Genomic DNA, 22460 nt, shown 5'->3' on the forward strand with positions numbered 1-22460 from the left:
CACAACAGTCCATTTCTAATACCCTTAAACTGTTCAGAAAATATCCAATTTAAATCACAAAACGTGACCCCCGAAAGGTTTTCTGCAACACTACATTTTGTTAATTGCCTTTTCTTTTTATGAAATGTTTCTTTCTCTATTTCTGGATGTCTATATTATTATTATTATTATTATTATTAATGTTATTATTATTTAGAACGGACACCTTGGCTCAGTCTGTGAGCAGAGCGTGTACTTTCTGCATCCCTTTTTTTGTACATTATTGTCTAGCACTGCGCCTGGCATTGGCCACTAGGTGCGACTCGATCTCAGGTCAAAGTTAAGGCTTTGCTTTCTCCACACATTCTCACAACATCATCCTGTACTTGCTTCACCATTTCCTCCTCCTTTCCTGCTCCTGATCATCATGACCCCCCCCCCCCCCCCCCCCCCCCCCTTCTGAAGTCAGGATAAGTTCCAGTATACGAGATATTTACCAGATCTGGTATTTTAACCCATCCACGTCCTGCCTCGTTTTTTTCCGAATAGATAGGGCTAAATTAAGTTGTCTCGTTTGCCTTAATATATGCCAACCATCTTTTAACCGTTTCACTTCTACTCCCTCCTCTAGCTCAGTGTTCCCTCTGCTGATTTCCTTTCTTCAGACTTATTGTTTAATCTTCACGACGACTGCTTCTTAAAACCAAATAAAGGATGGGTTAAAATCCAGGGAAGGGAACGCATTTCAATGTCACAAATGGCTGAATACTGAAAGTGTTTTGAAGGATTTCTGCTCATGTTACCTGGTGATTCCCCTTCCCCTTCTTTTATTTTATTTTTTTCTGTAGAAATGTTATTTATTTCTTCTTCTTTTCTTTTTTTTTTCCTTTTGTGATATCAGTTTAAATCACTGTATAAATGCCCCATGATTCAGTATAAAGTTGGATTTTTTTGTATGCATTTTCTTTGGTGTCATGACTGGGGGACTTAAAACCTTTTCTTTTTTCCCCCCCTTTAAGTATATCTACCTCACTCTTTTTAAATATATGTATGCGTATGGAAAACAAATACATCTCACTCTTTCTCGTTTTTTTTTTAAAACCCCACAGGGATCTAGATAAACCTCACGAAGCGGACTAACACAGGAGATGGAATGGAAGTGTTGTTAAGTTACCCCGGCCATTTCTGGCCCAGCGGGTTAAAGCTTTTAGAAAAAAAAGGCCCGCGCGTTTGCTCAAATTGAACAGCAGCCGTTAGTACGGTGTAGTTTTGCTCTCAGTGTTAAATGTAAATGAGTATTTATGTGAGGACATCGATCTACACTGTATTTTAACCGAGGCAGGTGCAGTACGTGATAAGACAGGAGGCCAGGGCTCAACACCACACATTCCATCTCCAAACATAAATGTCACAACCTCAAATCCTCAAAAGACAAAAACTTTTAATTTTTCCTCTTCTAAAATGCTTTTATATAAAAGTCTAAAATAAAAAATGTATATACATACATATATATATATAGATAGATATAAAACGGGAAATATTTAAAAAGGGAAACTTTTTCATCACCTCCAATAAAACAATTTGACCTGCAGCCTGTGATGCTGCGAGCATACGGTGCAACTCCACCTCTCACTTTATTCCAAGCAAACAGATGGCATTCACTTTTTCAGAACAACAACAACAAAAACTAGATAGTTGTGAACTTTCCATAATATGGGGAAAGCAGCCTCCTACGTATTTCTAACTTCTGTAGGAACCCCTAAATCAATGATTTCCACGTTGGAATCACAAGAGCAGTAAAACAGTGTCATTTTCTACCCTTATAAACTCTTCGTGGTTATGTGAATGTCATCATCCCCCTTCCCCTTCCTTCCCAGTCTACCTGCTGAATGCCAAGACATTCTGACCCCAGCGTTCATTTCCACTCCCGTTATCGGTGCCACTCCCTCACTGTCCGTTCAGAGTTGTTTTGCTCTATCAAAAGTCAAGTCTGCAACCCCCGTTTTTTTTGTCTGGCCCGTTGTAACTGATACTTACAGTAATGCTGCTGGTTCAGTCACCTCAGTAGATCTTATTTTGTCACCACAAAATAGGAGGGGAAAAAAGAGAGAGAACAAGCATGAAAAGGTGGCAAAGTAGCTTTTACATCTCAAAGCGTCTCATTAAAAAACAAAAACAAAAGAAACCTCAGTGCTACTTTTTAACTCGCAGTGGCTACTTGGCGAGCGTTAACTCAGTGCAAGGGCTGATGGGCTGGGAACATTAGATAATTTGCATTTATATGAATACCCAAAAGCAATAAGAAAAGAAAATGGGATCACAGATAGGCAACCAGGTAACTTCTAATGTGAAATTTGGGTGCTCAATTAAAGTTCTTGGTAAATAAAAAAAATAGATAAAACTGTCCGATTGCTGTTTAATATCACAACGGTTTAAAAATCACCACTGACAAGCAAACAGCTTAGGTAGTTACTTAACATATCTATGCATTTCTGTTTTTTTGCTGTATTATGGTATATGTCAACTTTCCAGTTCTGAGAGTAGACACTGATCTGTTCTGAGGTGAATAGCTGTTGAATAACTAGTTACCATTAGATCACGAACCTGTCAAAGCTTACAACATTTACAATGAACTCGTGGACATGTATAGGACAGGGATGTTGCGTAGATTTACGGGTAGTCACGGTGAAGAGTAATCATGGTTAGAAAAAGACGATAGTTTACAGCTTCACGCGATACTTTTTTTTTTTTTTTGCGTTACCTTAGGCTTAAACAGCATAAATATACACTACAGTTTAGTCGTCTGTCAACATTTCAATTCTTCAGAATGTTCTTCATGCAAATGTCAGGTTTATGGAGAATGCATCAGTGCATTTAAACTGCAATAAGTTTGAGGTTCATCATCGTCATCATCATCATCCTGCGCCTCTGTTTTTAATGATTTGCATTCCTGTACCTTCTGAGGGGCCTTGGTCTACTACTACTATTATTTTATTATGATGCTTTCACAAAATCTGTGTGTTCATTAGATTGGGGAAAGAAATAATCAAAACGAAAAATCACTAGACTGTCTTCTTTCAAGCTCTATATCTGAGGCCTCAAAGTTTTTCACACCTATAGCTGAGATGGTGTATTTTTTAAAACACCTTCTCTGAATATGTATCTGAGAATTTCTTGTATTTTCTTTCTCTTTTTTTTTTTGCTGAAATTTTGAATAAATAAATGAATGAGAACTACGAATGCCTGCTATATTTAATTTTCCATTCACACCAATCAGTGGGTATCTGCTATGGATCACGATCTACCTCATTGACACAAAAGGGGGATCTCTTGTTTTTGAATGCTCCTCCAGCTGTTCCAGGATCTTCTGAATGAGGGCTTGCAGCAGAGGCACCAGTCTGTCAGCTGAGGCCAAGGTACCAGATGTGGGTACATGGATGAGGGCTGCTCTCCCCTGACCGTGATACAATGAGCAGTAATATGCAAAATCGCACAGGTACCTAAAAAGAAGAAATCAGCCATTATCTCATATTCAAGAGTGAATCTTGATCGTGCTGGAACACTTGCCTACCTGCCAGCATCTCTTGAATAAACTACATTCATCCCTGCTTGTCTGAAGTGCTTTGAGACTGCCCTCATGTTAATGACTGACTCCAGCTTCTGTGCCCCCCCTTCGACGCAGCAGCGAGTCTCCGGACAGTAGCCGCAGACATCTCGGTCTCTGTAGCCAGTGTTCTTCCCCGTTTGCTCCAAAATCACCACACTGGAGCCTCTGGCCAAACCCAGATGTACAGCAAACTGAAGTAAATGCACACAAACACAAGAGTGAGTTATTCACCTTGTGGTGGGATTTCTTTATTATTTATTTTTCATATTTGGAAGAAGCACAATAAACATTTTGGAAATCTATTGACAGAATTAAGTTTTAAAATAATAAGGTGATCAGTCTACAAGTCACATTTCGCTTTATTTTTACCTTTGGGTTAAGAGTGTGCCAGAGCTCACCAATAACTTTCTGGGTTTTCAAGTAACTCACTGGTAACTCCCTCACATGGACGTCAACATTCTCCCCCAGTCCGATCAGTTTCAACCCCTGCAATCATTTTTCAAATGAGTTATTTTCAGACTCAGTCAGCCGGTGGCGTTGATCGTTATTACCTTGGCGGCTTCCCAGCTGGTGTTGGTCAAGAACTGTCGAAAAGGTCCAAAACCTTAAAAGTAAATCGAATTTGCCAATTCAAAATAAAAGTCGGTCCGGTGCGATTATGGAGGACATGAACATTTACAGTTTACCTGTAACGACCACAGTTTCGCTTTTATTCATAGCCGAACCGAGATTGCGGCGCCTGTAACGGCAGTTCAGGGATTTCATGCAAGGATACTAAAACGTAGATAGATTTTCTTTAGCTTTCGCTATTCGTTTACTGTCCGCTTGGGGGCGCTCATCTCTGATAAATGTGATGCCCCTGTGAGGGTGATGCATTCAGGTGTCTCAGGAAAGTTATGCCATCCACAAATCATATTGAACTTAAAACAGCGAGACAGACTAGCATTTGTACTCTCAATAACACTTGCAGGCAATTTAGAATCACCAAAAGTCACCAACCCCACTAAGTGCATGTCTTTGGAATATGGGAGGAATCTGGAGAGAACATGAACAAGACCTTCTTGCTGTGAGGAAACAGAGCTACCCACTGCGCCACTGTGTGTACGTTGTATTTATCCATATTAACTACTTTCTTGCACAATCTCAGTTTACCTTTTACTTTCCTTCAACTTAACCTTAAATCGCTGTTGGATATATTTAAAGTTCTTGCACTCTCACAGAATCAAGCCATCACTATGTTCTGCCTCTGGCACATTTACTTTAACTTGTGTTTATTTATTGTAGGATGTTCTATTTTTAAATATTTACCCTGGTGCTGTAACACAATAACTTCCCATGCAGGGTGAAGAATCTATCGGTCTATTATGGCAAGTAAACAACAAAGGCAAGCACTTCATTGAAAGAGTAAATCTTCTGAATTAAAAAGTATTAGGGTAAAAAAGATTCAATTAAAATTAAAAAAGCAAAATGAAAAAGCAAATTTACCAAATCTGCAAACTAGACGCTTACGACATCAGTGGGAATATATTTTAAGTGTAACACACATTCTAAATAATATATATTTATACATTCTAATATGGAGCTATATTATAGCTGCAGTTAAATGTAGACTGGCTTTTACATGTGGGAGAAAAAGCCAAAAGGTAAATGTAGCCAAAACCAATATACTGTGTTTAAACCTCAATTATTATCATTTTTTAACTCGTGTACGTTTCTTTTTAGCTTGTCCTTTCTTTTATTTATAGTTGCGGTGAGTTTAGCATTATAGTATTTCAGAGAGCACTTAAACGCAACATAACAACGGACAGGGACGGAGGGACACGCTCGGGACGCTGCTATGATGCAGCAAAGGACCCGCCCTCCTCCTCCTCCTGCACTTGTCAAAGGCCACCGATCACAAATTACATCACAGTCGCGCCCACGGACGAAGACGCAAATTGATGCCGGGAGAATCCGTCTCCTAAATAATAAATAAAATCACCGGACATTTTTCTCCATCTAACTTAACAGAGATAATTAGTTACCACAATGCTCCCTTTCAAGAGAACTTTTGAGAGCGAGAAGCACCAGCTGCAGGAGCTCAACAGCAGACTTACCCAGTATCTATCCAGAACCAAGCAGCTGGAGCAAGAAAACGCGCATCTCATTGCTGAAATAAATAAACTGAGACAGGTGAGGACTACCGGATGGGAAACTAAGTACAGGGCTGAGATGCAGGACCTGCGGAGAATGGTGGGGCAGCTGTCGTTTGAAAAGTCCCAGGCTGAGATGGAGAGGGAGAAGCTATGGCGGGAGTTGCAGATGATCCAGAGTCTGTGCAGCGAGCAGACCGATGTGTGCCGGGACGTCAGCGGCGAACTAAAGAACTGCGAGCAGGAGCTTCATCACGCTCACAAAACCAACAGCGAACTCCAGCAGCGGCTGCTGCAACTAGAGAACGAGTATAAACGCTTAGAGGATGCACACAGGGAAGAAGTGAGCCGCATTTGCAGTCAGGTGGAGTCCCGAGTGGCACCCATCATCAGGCAAACTTATCGTGGGCCTCCGGTGGTCTCCGTGGAAGAGGTGCAGGAGTATGCCCACGGTATGTCCGAAGGATGGATTCAGACCTTCGAAATGTACCAGAAGACGGTAGAAGACATGGAGCAGTCAATTAAAGCGGACCAGGCAATGCTGAACGACATGCAGAGGGAAAAGATGCTGTATGCGTCCGAGTTGGACAAATTACGCACGGAAGCGGAAAAACAAGGGCAGATTCAAATGCGACTTGAGGAGCAACTGATGCACATGCAGGAAAAATTCCGTGTGGACTACAGTCAGTATCAGGTAAGGACGAATTAATTGTGCTACAGTAGAAGAAATGTTTAATTTGGCATTGTTTGGTTCGTTTTTATCAACAAACAAACAAACGAAAAACCACTTTCAGTAAACCCCGCAAAATAAGCTCTAATTTTGGAGACGGGGGAGCGGCTTGTCCCTTGCTGCCCTGCCACACCCACTGTCCTTAAAGGTACTCATGCAGCTGCAGCTCACAGTGGCTGCTACAAATGTTTTCGATCTTTCTAATAATGTGAAATTTACATTCACATTCACATTCCAATAATGTGAAATTTATTTATATATATATATATATATATATATATATATATATATATACTGCACCATTCTGGCGTCTGTACCAAAACGCTACACAATAAATAAGGAGGGGTCATTATTCAACAGTGAGCAAGGCCTGTCAAGTTTATGTACCCATAACTAAAAAATATGGATTGTGCACAACATTTGACGTCAGTATACCAGGACAGCATAGCTCCATTAGCTGGACAAACGCTATACTTCCGCCCTAGTACCGTCCAACTGCTAGATTACACCAGCCACTTAAACCAATTAGCTGTCAGACTGACAAATCCTTATTAGCCTGAAGATGCAGTCTAAAGCAGGCCAGTCAGTTACATACCACTTCTCTTTCCACCCACTGCAGGGCTGTCTTCAGTAAAGTCACACCAAATACATTCCTCTGTTTATCTGTATGTAAGGAAGGCAAATGTTAACATTACTGGAGAGGGTTTATGCACAATACACAAAGCACTACTTGAGAGGACACGCCTAAAAACTTCAAATCTGTTAAGAGCACTAAAAGCTGCCTTGAGATGAATTATGGTTTCCTGTTTTTGCTTTCCCCCCCCTACCATCAGATGACTATTGAACAGCTGGAGCATGAGAGGAATGTGATGGCTGATGTTATAGCACAAAAAATGAGAGAGCATCAGCAGCTTCTCCAGGTGAAGATGGATCTAGGAATGGAGGTTGCTACTTACAGGTGATGAAACCATTTAGTTTGTTCATTTTTTGTCTAAATAAATGAAATGGATATTTTATGTCACGTCAAGTATAAGTCTTTTCCCAGAAGCCATTTTTACTTGTGTTAGCATGAAAAGCACAGATGGCACGAATAAAAACACTATGAGAGACAATCAGCAGTCAGCGTTATGCAACTCTTCAGTAAGCCTTTATTATGTGATATGAACCATACCTGGGTGCTAGAACCACACCTGGGTGCTAGAACCACATAGGAGTATGTGTTTCACTGCTTCCCTTACTGTGAGGGGAAATGTCTTCCATAGAAGAAGTACATGTGGCATCTTAAATGTTTCAGAGACACGTTTAATACAAGGAAAAGCTGTCAGATGCTTTTTGCAAAGGTGTTTCTAACAGTCAGTCTACTTTAAAAAGTGTAAGCTACAACAATTTTGAAAGATTTTTGTGTTGTTCATGAAGAACTCCTTTGGGGAATGAGCGCATGTGAAAACAGAGACAGTACTGGTTATTTGTTTGGAATCATTATTTTTTTCTTTTCTTAAGAAACAATTGTAGAAAACATTTAAGAAACAATGGCTAAAATGCAGAAGCTTTCTTTATTCTGAGATATTTCTATGGTTTTGAAATCAGATTACTGATTAAACCAGCCCAAATACCTCTTCAAGTTAATCTTAACTCATTAACTTCATAATTTACATAAGGAGACATACTTTGCTTGCTCATTCCTGGTTTTGGCACTAATTGCTCAAATCTAAGATCTCAAACAAAAGTCATCTTAAGTAAAGGAGGACTGATTTTATAAGCAATAACTTGTCTTGTTATAGCACTCAGTGTGTTGGCTTCATGTTCATGACACAGGGAGATGCTAAGATCTCAAAGCTCTTTATAAAACAGTGGGTAAACACTGTACTGGAATGTTATATCAATGTACCCTTGACATATTATAACCTCTTGCCTCATATTGACCTACATTTAAACAGACTTATATCAAAGATGGTGATAGATATTAGCATTTTAGCTTTAGCTTGCCTCTATATGGCAGGCTCTCCACAGGCACAACTGGTTTGTTTTGAACTTTTGGAATAGACAGAATACCTTATTAGAGACGTGGCAGCGGCATTTGTTTTTGTATGTGTCACGTGTCCGTTTTTGCTCTGGGATTCACAGGGAAGCATAGACAGCCATGCTTTGTGGGCGTTATTTTTAGGCCAGTCTTTCGGAAGGCACTCTCCAGAGAAGTTGCTCGTTTCATTTGCTATTGTATGCCTGTTGAAGCATGGCCAAGGAAAGGTGAGCTGTTTCAAATACTAGTAATGCATCGATATTAAATGACGGTGGCTTATTTGAATTTTTAAGACTACTACCCTATATGGTCAGGTACAGCATTCATGCCTTCTCGTAAGCCAGTTGTGTTTAGTTTGAGAGGGTTGAAATGGCAGAGCTGAAGGATGTACACGATCCCATGAGGTACTTGTCTTTGATGTTTTGAAAATATTTGAGAAATTAACTTGAGTTAGGACCTTTTTGCCCCTGTCTTCATATGTAATTTGCCTTGTCTCTGTTTAGGGCTCTTCTGGAGGGTGAGCGAATCAGTCTGCAAGATGCTCATAAGCGAGTGAATCAACATGAAAGAGAAAGAATAATAGGTATGTTTCTCAGTTATTTTTATTGATGTGATAATGATGGGAAAACACTGCAAGACTGGTTTCTACTTGGATAAATCATATACACATTTATTAAGCAAAACTGAAAACAAAATGTCAATTCATCAAATAATTATTACTAATTACTTCTTTACTAATTACTTTTGACTCAGATATCAAAATGCCTGCCCGACGCTATACTCCAAGAGCTTCCACCTTAACCACCAAACAGCACATGGATGTAAGGTACATGCCATCGACTTCAAGCTTGAGAAGAGCCCCCATCCCTTCCTCTGGGTCCATAAGTCCGTCTAGGGTCATCCCTATTTCAGTTACAGGAAGAGCTCGCCATCAGAGTCCGGCATCCAGAAGGGATATGATCTCATTTAACAAAGCTCGGGCAGCTGCTTCTGCCTCTGCTACTACCATTACCACCACCAGCACTACAACCAAAGATAAGCAAGCAGGCCATAGTGAAAACCAAGTCAGTCGGAGTGTACCAAAAAGAACAGCAGAAGAGCAAACTGTGAAACTCATCTGGCTCCCACACACAGAGGGCCAGATGAGTCCTGACAAGTCTTCTACTCCTGATACCAAATCAGTAAGAGTGGTGTCACCATCAATGAAGAGCCTAGTTACGGAAACCGAGACAGAAAGCAAGAAGTATGTGTCAGATGAAAAAGAAAAAGGCCCCGTTGTCGACGGCAAGGTCAAAGACAAAGGAAGAACAGAGTTTACAATAGGCCCAGCTGAGAAAAAGATATTAGACTCTGTGTCTGTAGAAGAAATAATTGAGAAAGTGATAAAACCAGCAGGTTTGGAAGCCAAGGTCTGTTCAGCAGGAGATTCAAAAGTCAGATATCACGTGGAGAAAACTGAGCAGGAGGATGGCACGACTAAAACACAAATCGTGCTGGAGTCCAAAGTGGAGGAAGAGCTGGATGTTTCTCAGGACAATGCCCTGGAAGAACTGTTGAAACAAGGTGTGAAGAAAGTGTCACTAGAGGACATCAAGGACACAGCAACAGGAAGCATGGTCAAGAACCTGCTGAGTGGCTTGCAAGGAGGAGAGGACTTACAAAATAAGTCAGTCAATGTGGAAATCATCGAGGAACCAGTGGAGTCTTACAGTGATGAAGAACTTGAGGCTGAGCAGAAGTCCGGGTTGACTTTTCATGAGCCTTCTGCATATTTCGAAGTTGAGGAGCCAGAAAATATCCCTCATGGCATTCAAGGTAGCAGGGGGGATGATAATGTCATGAAATCCAACACAGATGAGTCAAAGTTTGGATCTGTACAAGTCCAAGAGGTCTCTAGAGAGAGTGAATATCCACATTTCTCCCATGATCAAGAGTCTCATGAGTATTTTGTCTCCACACCAGAGGAAAATCTTTCTGAATCTGAGGAGGGTGGCGGGATAACCTCATATGGCCATTATGGAATTGTAGATGACCTGTCGGATGAGAGGTATTATCAAGATGATGGCCTTCCCCAGAAAAAAGTGACTGTAAAAGAAAGTGATGAATATGAGTTTATGTCAGGTGACCGGTTGTTTGCCAAAGAGAGTTTTCCAGAGTGCATAATAGAAGAAGAGGTTCGGGTCTCACCTGTAGTGCAAGAGTCAGTGCTTGAGTACCTGAGAGAAGATTCTTTGGAGCCCAAAGAGCAGCTGAAAGGAGCTCTTGAGAAGCTACAAAGTTCAGTGTCGGGACCACTGAAAGAGGAGTTAGCTTTCCTCACCAGACTAAGTAGTGAAAGTCCAGAGAATGTAGCCGTCGGTGTCAAAAGAGTGGAACAGTCCATTGACAATGGAACCACGACTATAGTTGCAGAGCTAAATGTTTCTCAAACCCTGGAAGAATCTGGGCTGCTGGAAGGAGATGACCTATCTGAAGATCAGATCATGGCAGGACTCAAGTCTTCTAACATAGGGATCGAGAAAGCCTTCCAGAGTGGGGCGGGAGGAGGATACAGCATTAGAGTTTCCAGAGAAGATAATGTTGCTCATAGCGTGGAGTATGGTGACTTCAGCGACAAAGGAGAATCTGCATCTGAAATCAGTGAGAAACATTTTAAACTGGGGCCATCAGACAAGTCATTTTCCTTCCAGATGGATGTACACGGTGGCCATGACGAGGCTGCCTCAGAGCAAGAGCTGCAGCCTCCAGTCCTGGAGATGCCAGTGAAGATTTCACAGGAGAAAAGAATCGCAACAGTTTACCTTGAAAGCCCTTCTAATGACTAAGAACTAAATCTGATGATTTTTTTCAAATTGAATAATTGCCAGTGCATTACGGTATGTTTACTTAAACATACAAAGCATATACTAATGGTGATTGCAGGAACTGTATTCATGCTATTTTTCAAGTAAACAAGCGTACTTATAATCCATAAAACTAGATTACCTAAAACAGAGTACTAGCTATTTAGTTAAAAGTATCTGATTTTCATATATGAATTTTTCTTTTTGCCATTGACTGCAGAGATCCCATTACTGAAATACTCCATACTAACTACTGTGGGCTAGATTGTGTAAGGACTGAAACATCTACATATTGTAGCCATATTTAATGGTAGGCAATGCTGTGTGCTGTACTAGTATGCTTGGCTTTTCATAAGGTGCAGTTTGAATATCCTTGATTATTCTCTTTATAGTGCTTCATTTTGTACTAACCTACACTTAACAGCTTAAACAGCTCATTCTACAGTTTACAGCATATAATCCACCCAACCATCATGTCGTGGCTGTACTTGCCATGATGTTAAGTCTCCTTGGTCAGCATTTATTGCTCTCCGGGTTACAAGGTGCTGTGCACTGTTTGCAGAATAGGGCTTTAATTTTTTTATGTTTTGAGCACCTCTAGAAAATGGAATGATGTTAGTACACAGCACATGCTGGAACACAGTGGTTTATATTAACAAGTCATTGCTAACATGTGTTCAAGACTGTTGACCTTGTGACTGAGGATAATATCATGAGAGTTAAAAAAAAAAAGATCTATTTGCTTTAGAATTTGTCTTAACAAAGCACTTGTGAAGCTTAAAAGTGATTTCTTGGGGTTTCTAGGGACGGCGCAGTGGTTAGCACTGTTGCCTCACAGCAAGAAGGTCCAGATTTCAACTCCACCATCTGGCTGGGGACTGTCTATGTGGAGTTGGTTAGGTTAACTGATGATTCTAAATTGCCCATAGGTGTAAATGTGTAACTGTCCAATGTGTATCCCGCCACTCGCCCTATGACATCAGGGATAGGCTCCAGCACCCCCAAGGGAGAAGCATGTTTTTAAAAAATAAAACAAAAAGTCTATTTTAACATGTGCCAAACATTTGTAAATTGCAAACAGTTAAGATTTTGTTTTGAGCATATAATTGGGGGTAACACTGCATTTGGAATTCTAAATGGTCCCATTTAGAATTCCAAACATGGCTGTCAAGTTGAAAACAATATCCAGATAAAACAATTAAAGTAGCAGCAGAGGTGTTTTGCATTAAAAGGATGTTGCAGTGATGAAAAAGTAATCACACATAGGTTTGATCTTTGTCATGTATAGCACTTATGGCTTGTCCACAGCTGTTGGCTTTCAGTGTTGGCTCGAAGGATTCAACTTTGCTCTGACCTACGAGTGTGTTTATAACCGCACCTATTTTTGGATCATCAGCTTAGCATTGAGTGTTGACTAGAGTTTGTTGTGTTGTGTATGCGTTACAAAGACAGAAATGAAATAGCATGTGTACCGTCTGGTTATTTTTTTTTGCTTATTTTCTCTAACAGCAGCTGTATAATTTACTTCTAACTACTGAAAAGTCTTTGCAAGTCAACTTTCTGGTATGATGGTAAAGCAATCCAAAAATACAACATCTGGCATGAATGCCATGCTTTTACAAATAAAATAAATTAGAAGTCATTAGCAATCTACAAAAAGAACCCTTCATTTCATGGATTTGTTGTGATTTACTCTTTAAACTCAAACACTACTATATGAGTGCACTAAAGTGTTTGTTATTAATCTTTATGCGGTTATTATCTCATTAGTGAATGAGTGACTAATACAGTGTTTAATAAAGGTCAAATGGAGAGACTGAAATCATTGATTTATTCTGAATTCTTTTGAGACCATTGCTTATATTGGTATTAATTCCAGTCCTTAGATGAAAATTGCCCCAATATTATAACATCATTAAAAAATATTATGTGTATGTTTTGTTTGAGTATTTATTTAGACTTTACTTTCTTCACCTAAAGTGCAAATTGACAAAAAATCAAGTACTGCCAGATGACGAAAACCATTTAGTTACAAAAACCATCATGACGGAATATCAACCGTTGGCTTAAACTTTAAACCACACTGAAAACAAACAAAACAAGTGTGTTCAGTTATGAAGTTTTAATTATTACCACTGGATGGTACAAGTGAAAAGATTAGAGATCGTTTTCCTTTTACCTTTCTTCTCAGCCACCTCTGGTGCCCTGAGAAACATAGAGGACACAGTTGCTTTACTAAAACATGAAACATGAGCTGCATTCTTATAAGTGTCTGTTAGGTTTTACCCTAATGTAATCATATTATCAAAAAGAAATAAATGGTAAGTGTTGACTGGTGAGGCCTGTCAGATTTCTTAACATAAGAACACTGTGATTATTTCACAAATTTACCTAGCCAGCATGTCCACAGCTTTTTTTTTTTTTTTACTGCTTTGGTCTTGTGCTGACGCCCATACAAGGATCTCTGGATTTCAGGCACTACATACGGGAAAAAAGATAGCTGAGGAGAGTGGTCAATGGAAGATAAGTGTTGAAACTCAAACTCGGAGGGGAAGCGCCACTTCCTAGCAACATGTGAACGCACTAAACATACCAAAATAACCACTGTAGCTGCCCAAGGTTTAGATAACACCTGTGCCAACTGCCCAGAGTGTCAGATCAACAAGCAGGATTTGATTTATTATGAAGACCCATCAGCAATCTGCTGTAAAATAAAGACTCGGTATGAGCCAGTTGTTGTTCTCTATATAGTATAATTATGAGAGCGAAATAAGCAACTTCATAAGAGACTGTTATGTAAGTCCCCCACCCAAAAAAAAACAAATCAAAACCTTCATCAGGAAACACGTATATGATTACACAATGTGCCCACACAAAGTGACACAGCAGACATGATGAATGGCTGTCAGCCATTTCTAGAATCACCATAAATAACAGTTGAAGAGGGCTTTATTAAAGCAGGGAAACGAAGAGTGAAAAGTTACCGTCCTCACCAGGGAAAGTGAAACACTGCTAATCTGGAACAGATCCATTTGGCCTCCTGAATGTTTTCACTGTTGCTAAGGTTGATGTAATGGAAGGCCCTTTTTTTCAGCTGCACTTCAGAGGAAGGGGGAAAATGTCAAAAGCGTAGCTGTATGTGGGCTATTGTTCTCTTTGTTTTTAAAACTTCTTATGCATTGTATCTGCTACACAAGCCGGCTTAACTTCGGAAAAGAAAAAGTTACTCATTTTGAGTGATGTCATGAGGAAAGCAGTGAAAATAAACACTCCGGGCATATCTGCTCTCTGTCAGAAAGTTTACCACTTGAACGGCGAACAGAGAAGAGTGAGCCCTGGTGTTCCATGTCATACTTGGACCCCGACTCTGCACTTTAACAGCAATAACACAGCAACATAGCAACCAGGCTCCTTCACTTAGAGGCATGTCATTACTAGTGTGGAGCAATCCCCCCTTTCCTGGTATATTTTAGTACCAGTGTTCTGTTGCTGGTAGAACTGAGCTCATGTGGCAAATAATATACAGCATGTTAAAAAAAAAACTCATTACATAAGGAATAAAGAAAACCTGTAAGAGCTATGAAAAGAGAAATTGAATTAAATGAACTAAAGAGCTGCTGTTTATTCAGTGCTTGTGTGGTGATTGACACAGAAATGCCACTTTTGTTTCAAAGGACATAAAGACATACCGCAGTAATTGGGGTCAGCCTCCTATTAATTGAAAACAGTTAGCAAACTGTAATTTCCTTCCCAAAAGTGTTGCCCATCTGTCAGACTCCATCCAAACCAAAGAAGCACAAAGTCACTCTTCAGGATATTTTACACCAGAGAGAGCAGAGCCCCTTCCAAGATTAGCATGCAACTCTGATAACGTTGAGCTCTAGAGGGATGGTGGAAATAGCTCAACTCAAAATGACTAGATATTCTGAAATGACCTCTCGCCTTCTTACTGTCAGAGGTGACGACAACTACTGACCTTTTATTAAAATTCTATGATGTCATGTTCAATGACAGTAAGTAGTCCTCTGTCAGCATTACACCTACACAGGTGTTAACCAAGACAAATATGTGCTCTGTAACACATGATTATTGTTAGTGTCCTGTAAGCCTGGCTTATTCTGCCCTTGGGCATCTCCACTCATCCAATCAGCTGAAGGGTATCGGCTACCTCAGCAAGTCATACAAATCTTTTAAAATCAAGAGAGGTTCTCTGGATCTCTGCACATTTCTACAGTGGTACAACAGGTAAATAACTTCTTATTTCCTACTTTATCTCCGGATAAAGCAAGTAAATAATGAAACTTTAAGGGGATTCATCCTTTTAAACTTTTGTATGACGTTCTGTGCCTCAAAATAATCTTATGGAAATCTGGCTGTCTTATAGAGATCGTAGTTTGTGAGTGGACGTAACCTGTTTTTGTCTATTCTTTAGGCGAAAGTGACAGAAGTCATCCTGGGCAACAAGAAAAGCAGGATCCTGTGGACCTACAGAGTTCTTCTATGCTTTTAAAGTTTGATCAAATTAGTGACTTGCAGAATCTAAAACAGCAAAGGGGAAAACACACAGGCACACATAACACACACACATTTGACAATAACTGATTCTGAAAACTTGGCAGCACTAGCTAATACCTTCAATATGAGCACCTTAATAGTGAGATCAGTTGTTTGGGGTTGTAACTAAGAAATCCTTGTATTCTCTTTACAGTTTCCAGATGTTATGCTTTATATGACTACAGTAGAGAATAGATTGTCCATTGTTGACATTAGTGATACTGAGGTCTTCAAAAAGGCTACCATAAAGCTGGATTCTGTATTACACCATTTGACATATAGACAGTGGAATATTTAAGTCCCAATTAACTTCTCTGGCCCAGCCTGTATCTATGAATAGACTTACCATTGTGATGGGGTTCTGCTGCAACAGAAAGGATGAGAGCCAGGCTGTGGGAGATCTGAGCCCCCTCCAGCTCCTCTAGGCCATGACTCACAGCTATGGCATGAGCCTAACGGAAACATGCACATGAAAAAATGAGAAATCACATACTACCAAGTAAGAGCTGAAGCAAGACTGGCAAATAAGATCACTATCTCAGGAAGCCGTTGTGTTTGTATATGTTGTGCAGAAGAATTGTATATAATGTGCAAGTTGTGTTAACTTGAATCTGCTTGCCTTGGAAAGATGCTCTGTGGCCTTGGTCCTGTTTAATAGTGGCCATATCCCTATAGACAGAGCAGGTCCTCTCTGGATTACTACAGTCCATCAGCAGTTGCAGGGACTTCTGACACTGGCTTAAAGCTTTCTTTGGTTTGTTCTGTCTCTTATAGATTCTACAGAGAAAGACATGCAAATACTCAGATTGACAGAAAGTTACTCAATGTTCTCCTGAGTCTAAGTTTCATATGCATGCAGTCCTTGGTCATTTTGATTGCCCATACCATAAACCAACTATGTTAGGATATAATTAGGATGTTGAATTATATCCACAAGAAATCTGTGGTATGTCTTTCCATTATGGAACAATGATCTTCCTGGTATAGAACTGTGCAGGTGATAGGAGTACACTGAAGCCATTGCATCTTTGTGTCTGTATATTCTGTGTCTGGCATTGCACTTTGATTTCCATCTAGAAGATCATCAAAGCAAAGACTATTAGTAATAGTGCAATTATTAAACTGCCAGAAAATTAGTGTCTAGTATATAACCACAAACATTTTACTTTAATACTATGAGCCTGTTTAATAAGACTAAAGTACCTACAGGTTGTTTAACCTGGTTGAGGCCTTGCAGAGAGAAAAAAGAGCTTTGGCTGATGGTTCCAGTTGAGGCTTGGTGCAGTGCAGACAATAATAGGGAAATGTGCCTTTCCGACTCTTTTTGTTGCATCTATTCACAAGTTAAATGCAACACTGTTGGTAGCAATGCTAATTAAACTCTCATTTTAAGGATGTCTAAATAAGTGGAGATTCTTATAGCCTCAGTGGAAACTACACTTTCAGAACTGACAGAACAGGGTAGCTTGGAGGTTTAATATGTCTGTGAAGGTTCTCACAGGTTTAATGTGCGTATATACCATTGCAATGGTATATACCAATTTGTAACCCATTTGTTATTGTGTGCTTTTTTATTTTGCATGTTTGTTTGTTTGTTTTTTTATTGACATGTGGTCAGAAGTTATATACACTCACCACTGGCATGGATTTCATCGTAATTTTGGATTTTCAATTATTTCTTTGAGTTTTCAAGATGGAATAATTGCACAGCATACATCTTTCAATTACTTACAAAAAACAAGAATTGGATGCACAAGTCTGAAATAATTTTTGATTTTTTTCTAATTCACACAGAGTCAAAAGCATACATACAGGCTCAAATACAGGCTCTTCCTTCTCTCGCCCCAACCAGTAGCGGCAGATGGCTGCCCCCTCCCTAAGCCTCATTCTGCCAGAGGTTTCTTCCTGTTAAAAGGGAGTGTTTCCTTCCCACTGTTGCCAAAGTGCTTGCTCATAGGGTTTCATATTTCCCAAAAACCTGACGTCAACCTGTTGGGTACCAAAAGTGTCCAATCAAGGTGAAATTGTAGCCACAGCCGCCCTGGGGCGCGGCTGCTGGACACTGGCATCACCGGGCCCTCTGACCACCACCAGTAGGCAACAGGTGAAGTGTCTTGCCGAAGGACACAATAACCAAGACTGTCCGAGCTGGGGCTCGAACCGGCAACCTTCTGATTACAAGACAAACTGCCAACTCTTGAGCTACGATCGCCCCATAGTGGGGGGTGTATGTATAGATTTAATCCTGAATGTATACTTTTGACAATGTGCGGATGAATAAATTCAAACTTGTGTACCCATTTCTTGTTTTTAAAGTCGTGTCATTCCACCCTGTAAAAAGAACTGTTCAAAAATAATTAAAAGACCCAAAAAACCATGTCATTCATGACGAGTGTATGTAAACTTCTGACCACAACTGTGTGTCATTTCCTGTCATACTGAGTTTCTCTGACTGATACAGAACTAGGGAGTTGGAGAGGAAGGAGACAGCATGATATGATGGCAGCATTACCCACTTCGAGGACACTGGATCCATCAGGCTACTGTGCCAACAGCTTTAAACAACTAAGGGACTCTAAATTTAATTCAGCTCTCCAGTCAAGGGCCTGGCCTTTATAGGAGGGCAAATACTCACTTCTATACACTCTCTAGATATGAACACAATATCAGCCTTTAAAAGAATTTCATTTGATTTAAAGCCACACAGTTTATCATAATATCAAAATTGTATTTTTTCTTGTTTTACTAAGAGCAGAGTATATGGGAACCAAAAGTCTAAGCCTAACAGTGTTATGTTCCCATCGTTGCACTGCTTGGATTTAGGTATTTATGGCTTACTGGCTATGTACTAGCAGCACAGGTTACAAAAACAGCGTGAGTGCTCATTTCTTTGAATTTTCCCATGAATCTAAGATTATGGTAACAGACTTTGATGGATAGAAGAAGTGCCCCACCCATATATCCAGGCACATTAGACCCTTTTAGGGCAGCAGTTACGGCTGAACCCATCACTACATTCCAGCATGGCTCAAGCCCCACCGCTTTGCCTGCATGGACAGACAGACAGATACAATGCCTCTCTATCCTTTTAATTCCTCCTTACGCACATCCTGGCAGAAGGATAATATGTCACATCCCACTGAAATATACCAAAAGCCCACAGGGCAGGAAAATTAATATAATTAGGGATCTGTAGATGTGTTGCCAAGCAAGCCACACAGTTCACTATTGTAAACGTTTCCAGTACATGACTGACGCAAGGTTGTTGGGCTTTCATTTGGAAAATGATATAGTAAGGGCAAACCAAAGTAAAAACAGAGAGACTAAAAAACAGCTATCTGATCCAGCATACTGGTATGGTGCTTCAAACTAATAGCATTTAGACTCAGCATCACAGAGAAACAAATTCCCGTTTTGTCTTGGGTATTGATTGGCAACCATGGCCTACAACAAATCAGATAAACCAGTAAAGGTTGGTTTATTTCAGCAAGCTAATTGAACAAAAGTAAACTGAGAGAAAGGGGTTCTTTTTGAAAAGAAAAAGAATAGAGAGAGAATACTACTGACATCTGACCTATAATACTTACACTGCAAAAACTATGCAATCAATAGCCTAAGACAATTTAATAACTACAGCTGCAAAGTGTTACAGTTCAGACTTTGGAAACTTTTTGCACAAAGCTGGTAAACAGAGACTAAATGTCAGTGAATACGGACCATAAACACGAGTTGTCAATTAAGGTTGGAGGGAATATCTATGACTCATAAAATATGAATTCATTATCTAACTAGAGATAAGTTTGGAAATACTATTTCCAAATGTTTAATGTAATAAAGTCTTTCAAAATCTCTAGATTTACGAAACTAAAGATAAAGAACAAGAAAAAAAAAACATGTCATCTTATTTGGCTATGCCCTGCCAATATAAGAACAACACAGCAAATTTGAAACTTCAGCAATAAAGGTTTGGCACAAAAATATCCCATCTACTGATTATATTGTTAGTGCACACCTTGTGTGTTAATCAAAAATGGACCTAAATATTTGGACCAGGATCCATAGCTAGAGCTGAGCTTATTGTTCCAGGCTTTGGTGGGAACATTCCCCTCCATCACAACAGTGGTGACTGATAGAGCTTTAGAGGCATGCCAAAATCTTACTCATCACCTAACAAAAGAGATTTAGTAAGCTTACACACCAGCCAGAGTCTGCACATTTTTTCAATTACACACATCATGTCAACAAACTCTGGCTCTCTGAAACAGAACAAGATTGGATCATTTACAAATTCCTCTGAGTCTACATCACCTTGCCTCAGTGCTCTTAGTTATAAGTGACTTAAGATGCATGCATTGAAAAGCAAGCAACAGGATCAAAATAAATACAAAGGCATTCGTTTGTTGGCCTAAACCCAGGCAACACTATATTTTCTCTCCCAGTTGTGCTTCTAATTTCACCCCATGATTTAAACTATGCAAGTGCCTGCTATTTCTTATGTTGCCAGGCCACGAAGTTCCTGTAACAGTGCATACAGGACTTGATATCTGTGGAAGGTGTCGTCACCGTGATCCTTTAATTCTTTAATCTTATCCTGAGCATGCAGTAGTGCCCTTGGGACTTCTGTTGTCAATACGACCATATGGTGGTAATGTATTTTCTAAAGTGATGTAAACATATCAGTTATATAAAAATGCTAGCCTGTTTAGAGGAAACAAACAAAGGAAGTGACATTTAATAGAGTAACTTCAAGCTTTACACTATCTCTATGAGCCAAGGAGGAAGCCAAACTAAACAAAAAGAGAAAAAATAATGAAGCTAGTTTCTCTAGGCTGGGGCCTGCAGTCCACAGCCTAGAGAAATGCTTAAAAATATGTGCTTCTTTCCCATCTGTGCCTCTGCTTCATTAATGATTAACTGGGTTGCCATGCAGCAGTCCTACATTCCATGTCTATAAACACCATTACAAAACACCCCTGCTTACTGCCGAGCAGACTGGACAATCATAGGGGAAATTCTGGTTTGAAAGGCTGTTGTTTACAAGCGGTCAGCAAAAATTCCCCTTTCCAAAAACATCCTAAAAGGTAGTTTTGTGCAAATCTGCAGAAATCTATCGCCATCTTGTGGCCAATCTTAAAACATAAAGTACCATACTTAAGCATAAGTGTTTCAGTTATTTTTAATGAGCATGACAGTTTAAGGAAATAGAGGAAATTATCAGATCATCAGAAAACTGAGTAGCAGCTGATATAACACACTAATGGCTGCAAATTTGGAATTCTATTTTATGTTTACAGCTGTTTATCTGTTGACTAAAATACCTGTATACCCAGAAGATATTTCCAGCTCAGTCTTTATCTTTTCTTCCTGGGTGATAACACTGCACTTACGAAGCTGCTTCAGGATATGTTCTGCCTTCAGAAAAGATAATTTTGCCCCAGGCAAAGTTCACAAGTCAAGGACTTTTTCAGCTTATCTGAGTTGAACTGATTGCTATATATAATACTATATCAGCAACTGTGGTAACGATGTTTGACCGTGAGAGGGAACGCACCACCTTGTGTGAGGTTTACATTTAGAAGACATGTGAAAATCTTAACCTTTTCACCTGTGATTGGAGAGGTGGACAGAAAATTTAGCACCTCTCTTGCAAGAGCCGAGTGCGTCTGGGCCTGCAGTCCCCAGCCTAGAGGAAAACACACACACACACACACAGATCATAGTGCAGAGTTTAAAACTGGTACAAAGCGGATCTGAACATTCTCCTTACACCATTTACAAAAAGAAACCCAAACAGCAACATGTGAAAAAATGGCTAATCACTGTCATAACTACGTCTGTGTAAAGGTCGACCAGACCAGAATTACATATTGAGACTGAGATTCGCAATGTACTCACAGCATCTATGTAAAATTACCTTTTAACTTGAAATATGCTTTAGCAAATCTAGCATGGGCCTCTGCTAGTTTCAGGTGTCGCTCCCCATATACTAGCACTGTCATTCACCTTGCCCAACTTAATGGATTTATTTAGGATTTATAACATTATATATAATCCAAACTTTGTGTTCTGTCTGACTAACAAAGCACAAAAGCTAATGTTGGAAACTTGGTTTTTTAATCTTCTGCAGATATACTGTACATAAACCACTCTCTTTCTCTCTCTCTTTCCTCCAGACCTTTTAGATTTGCTTGCTTTGGTTTTTGATTTACTAAATACAGCACATCTCCGCACAAGACATTATTGATGAGTGCAATGCAATTATTTAGGGTTCAATTTTTTTCCCCTTTTTGTTTCTAGATAAAATTAATTTTCACGCAAATAATGTGTGGTCTCCATATTGTATCCTTCCATTTGAGCCTGCGCCTTGACAACAGTGAGCACTTTATCGAGCATCTGGGTGTGCTGCACATAGGCTACTGTAAAGTGTAGTTTGTGAACTATTGGAAAAGCCTACTGTTTCCTATTAATAACATAGAGCAAGATTTCTCTGCCTTCCCCTTTAAATTAGAAAAAGAAACGTTTAAATATTTGGGAATAAATATAACCCGCACTATGAAAGAGTTGCGGATTCATAATTTTGACACTTTGTTAGAAC

The 22460-nt window shown here is 39.7% G+C and overlaps 2 protein-coding genes across 4 annotated transcripts in view; one reads left to right on the forward strand and one right to left on the reverse strand.

Moving 5' to 3' along the window:
- Positions 1-4387, reverse strand: part of pgpep1l (pyroglutamyl-peptidase I like) — a 9705-nt gene extending 5318 nt beyond the window's left edge. Inside the window, exons 1-6 of one of the 3 annotated variants that reach the window (XM_005729910.2) lie at positions 4273-4387; positions 4138-4190; positions 3956-4072; positions 3551-3777; positions 3285-3479; positions 1493-2049 (exon numbers count right to left, since the gene is read on the reverse strand). In XM_005729910.2, the coding sequence (XP_005729967.1) occupies positions 2013-2049; positions 3285-3479; positions 3551-3777; positions 3956-4072; positions 4138-4190; positions 4273-4351 (708 nt within the window). In that variant the 5' untranslated portion in view covers positions 4352-4387 and the 3' untranslated portion in view covers positions 1493-2012. Of the gene's footprint in view, positions 1-1492; positions 2050-3284; positions 3480-3550; positions 3778-3955; positions 4073-4137; positions 4191-4272 lie in introns of those variants that run through there. The other 2 variants (XM_005729909.1, XM_005729911.1) reach the window with 2 other exon arrangements.
- A 750-nt stretch (positions 4388-5137) lies between these two features.
- On the forward strand, positions 5138-13245 carry synm (synemin, intermediate filament protein). The gene is made up of 4 exons (XM_005729908.2): positions 5138-6412; positions 7282-7406; positions 8972-9051; positions 9222-13245. The coding sequence occupies exons 1-4, from the start codon at positions 5615-5617 to the stop codon at positions 11291-11293; spliced, it is 3075 nt and encodes a 1024-aa protein (XP_005729965.1). The 5' UTR covers positions 5138-5614; the 3' UTR covers positions 11294-13245.
- Positions 13246-22460: the final 9215 nt, after the last annotated feature.

Source organism: Pundamilia nyererei, unplaced genomic scaffold (genome assembly GCF_000239375.1).
Source record: "Pundamilia nyererei isolate P.nyererei 1_Seehausen unplaced genomic scaffold, PunNye1.0 scaffold00035, whole genome shotgun sequence".
NCBI classification, from domain to species: Eukaryota; Metazoa; Chordata; class Actinopteri; order Cichliformes; family Cichlidae; genus Pundamilia; species Pundamilia nyererei.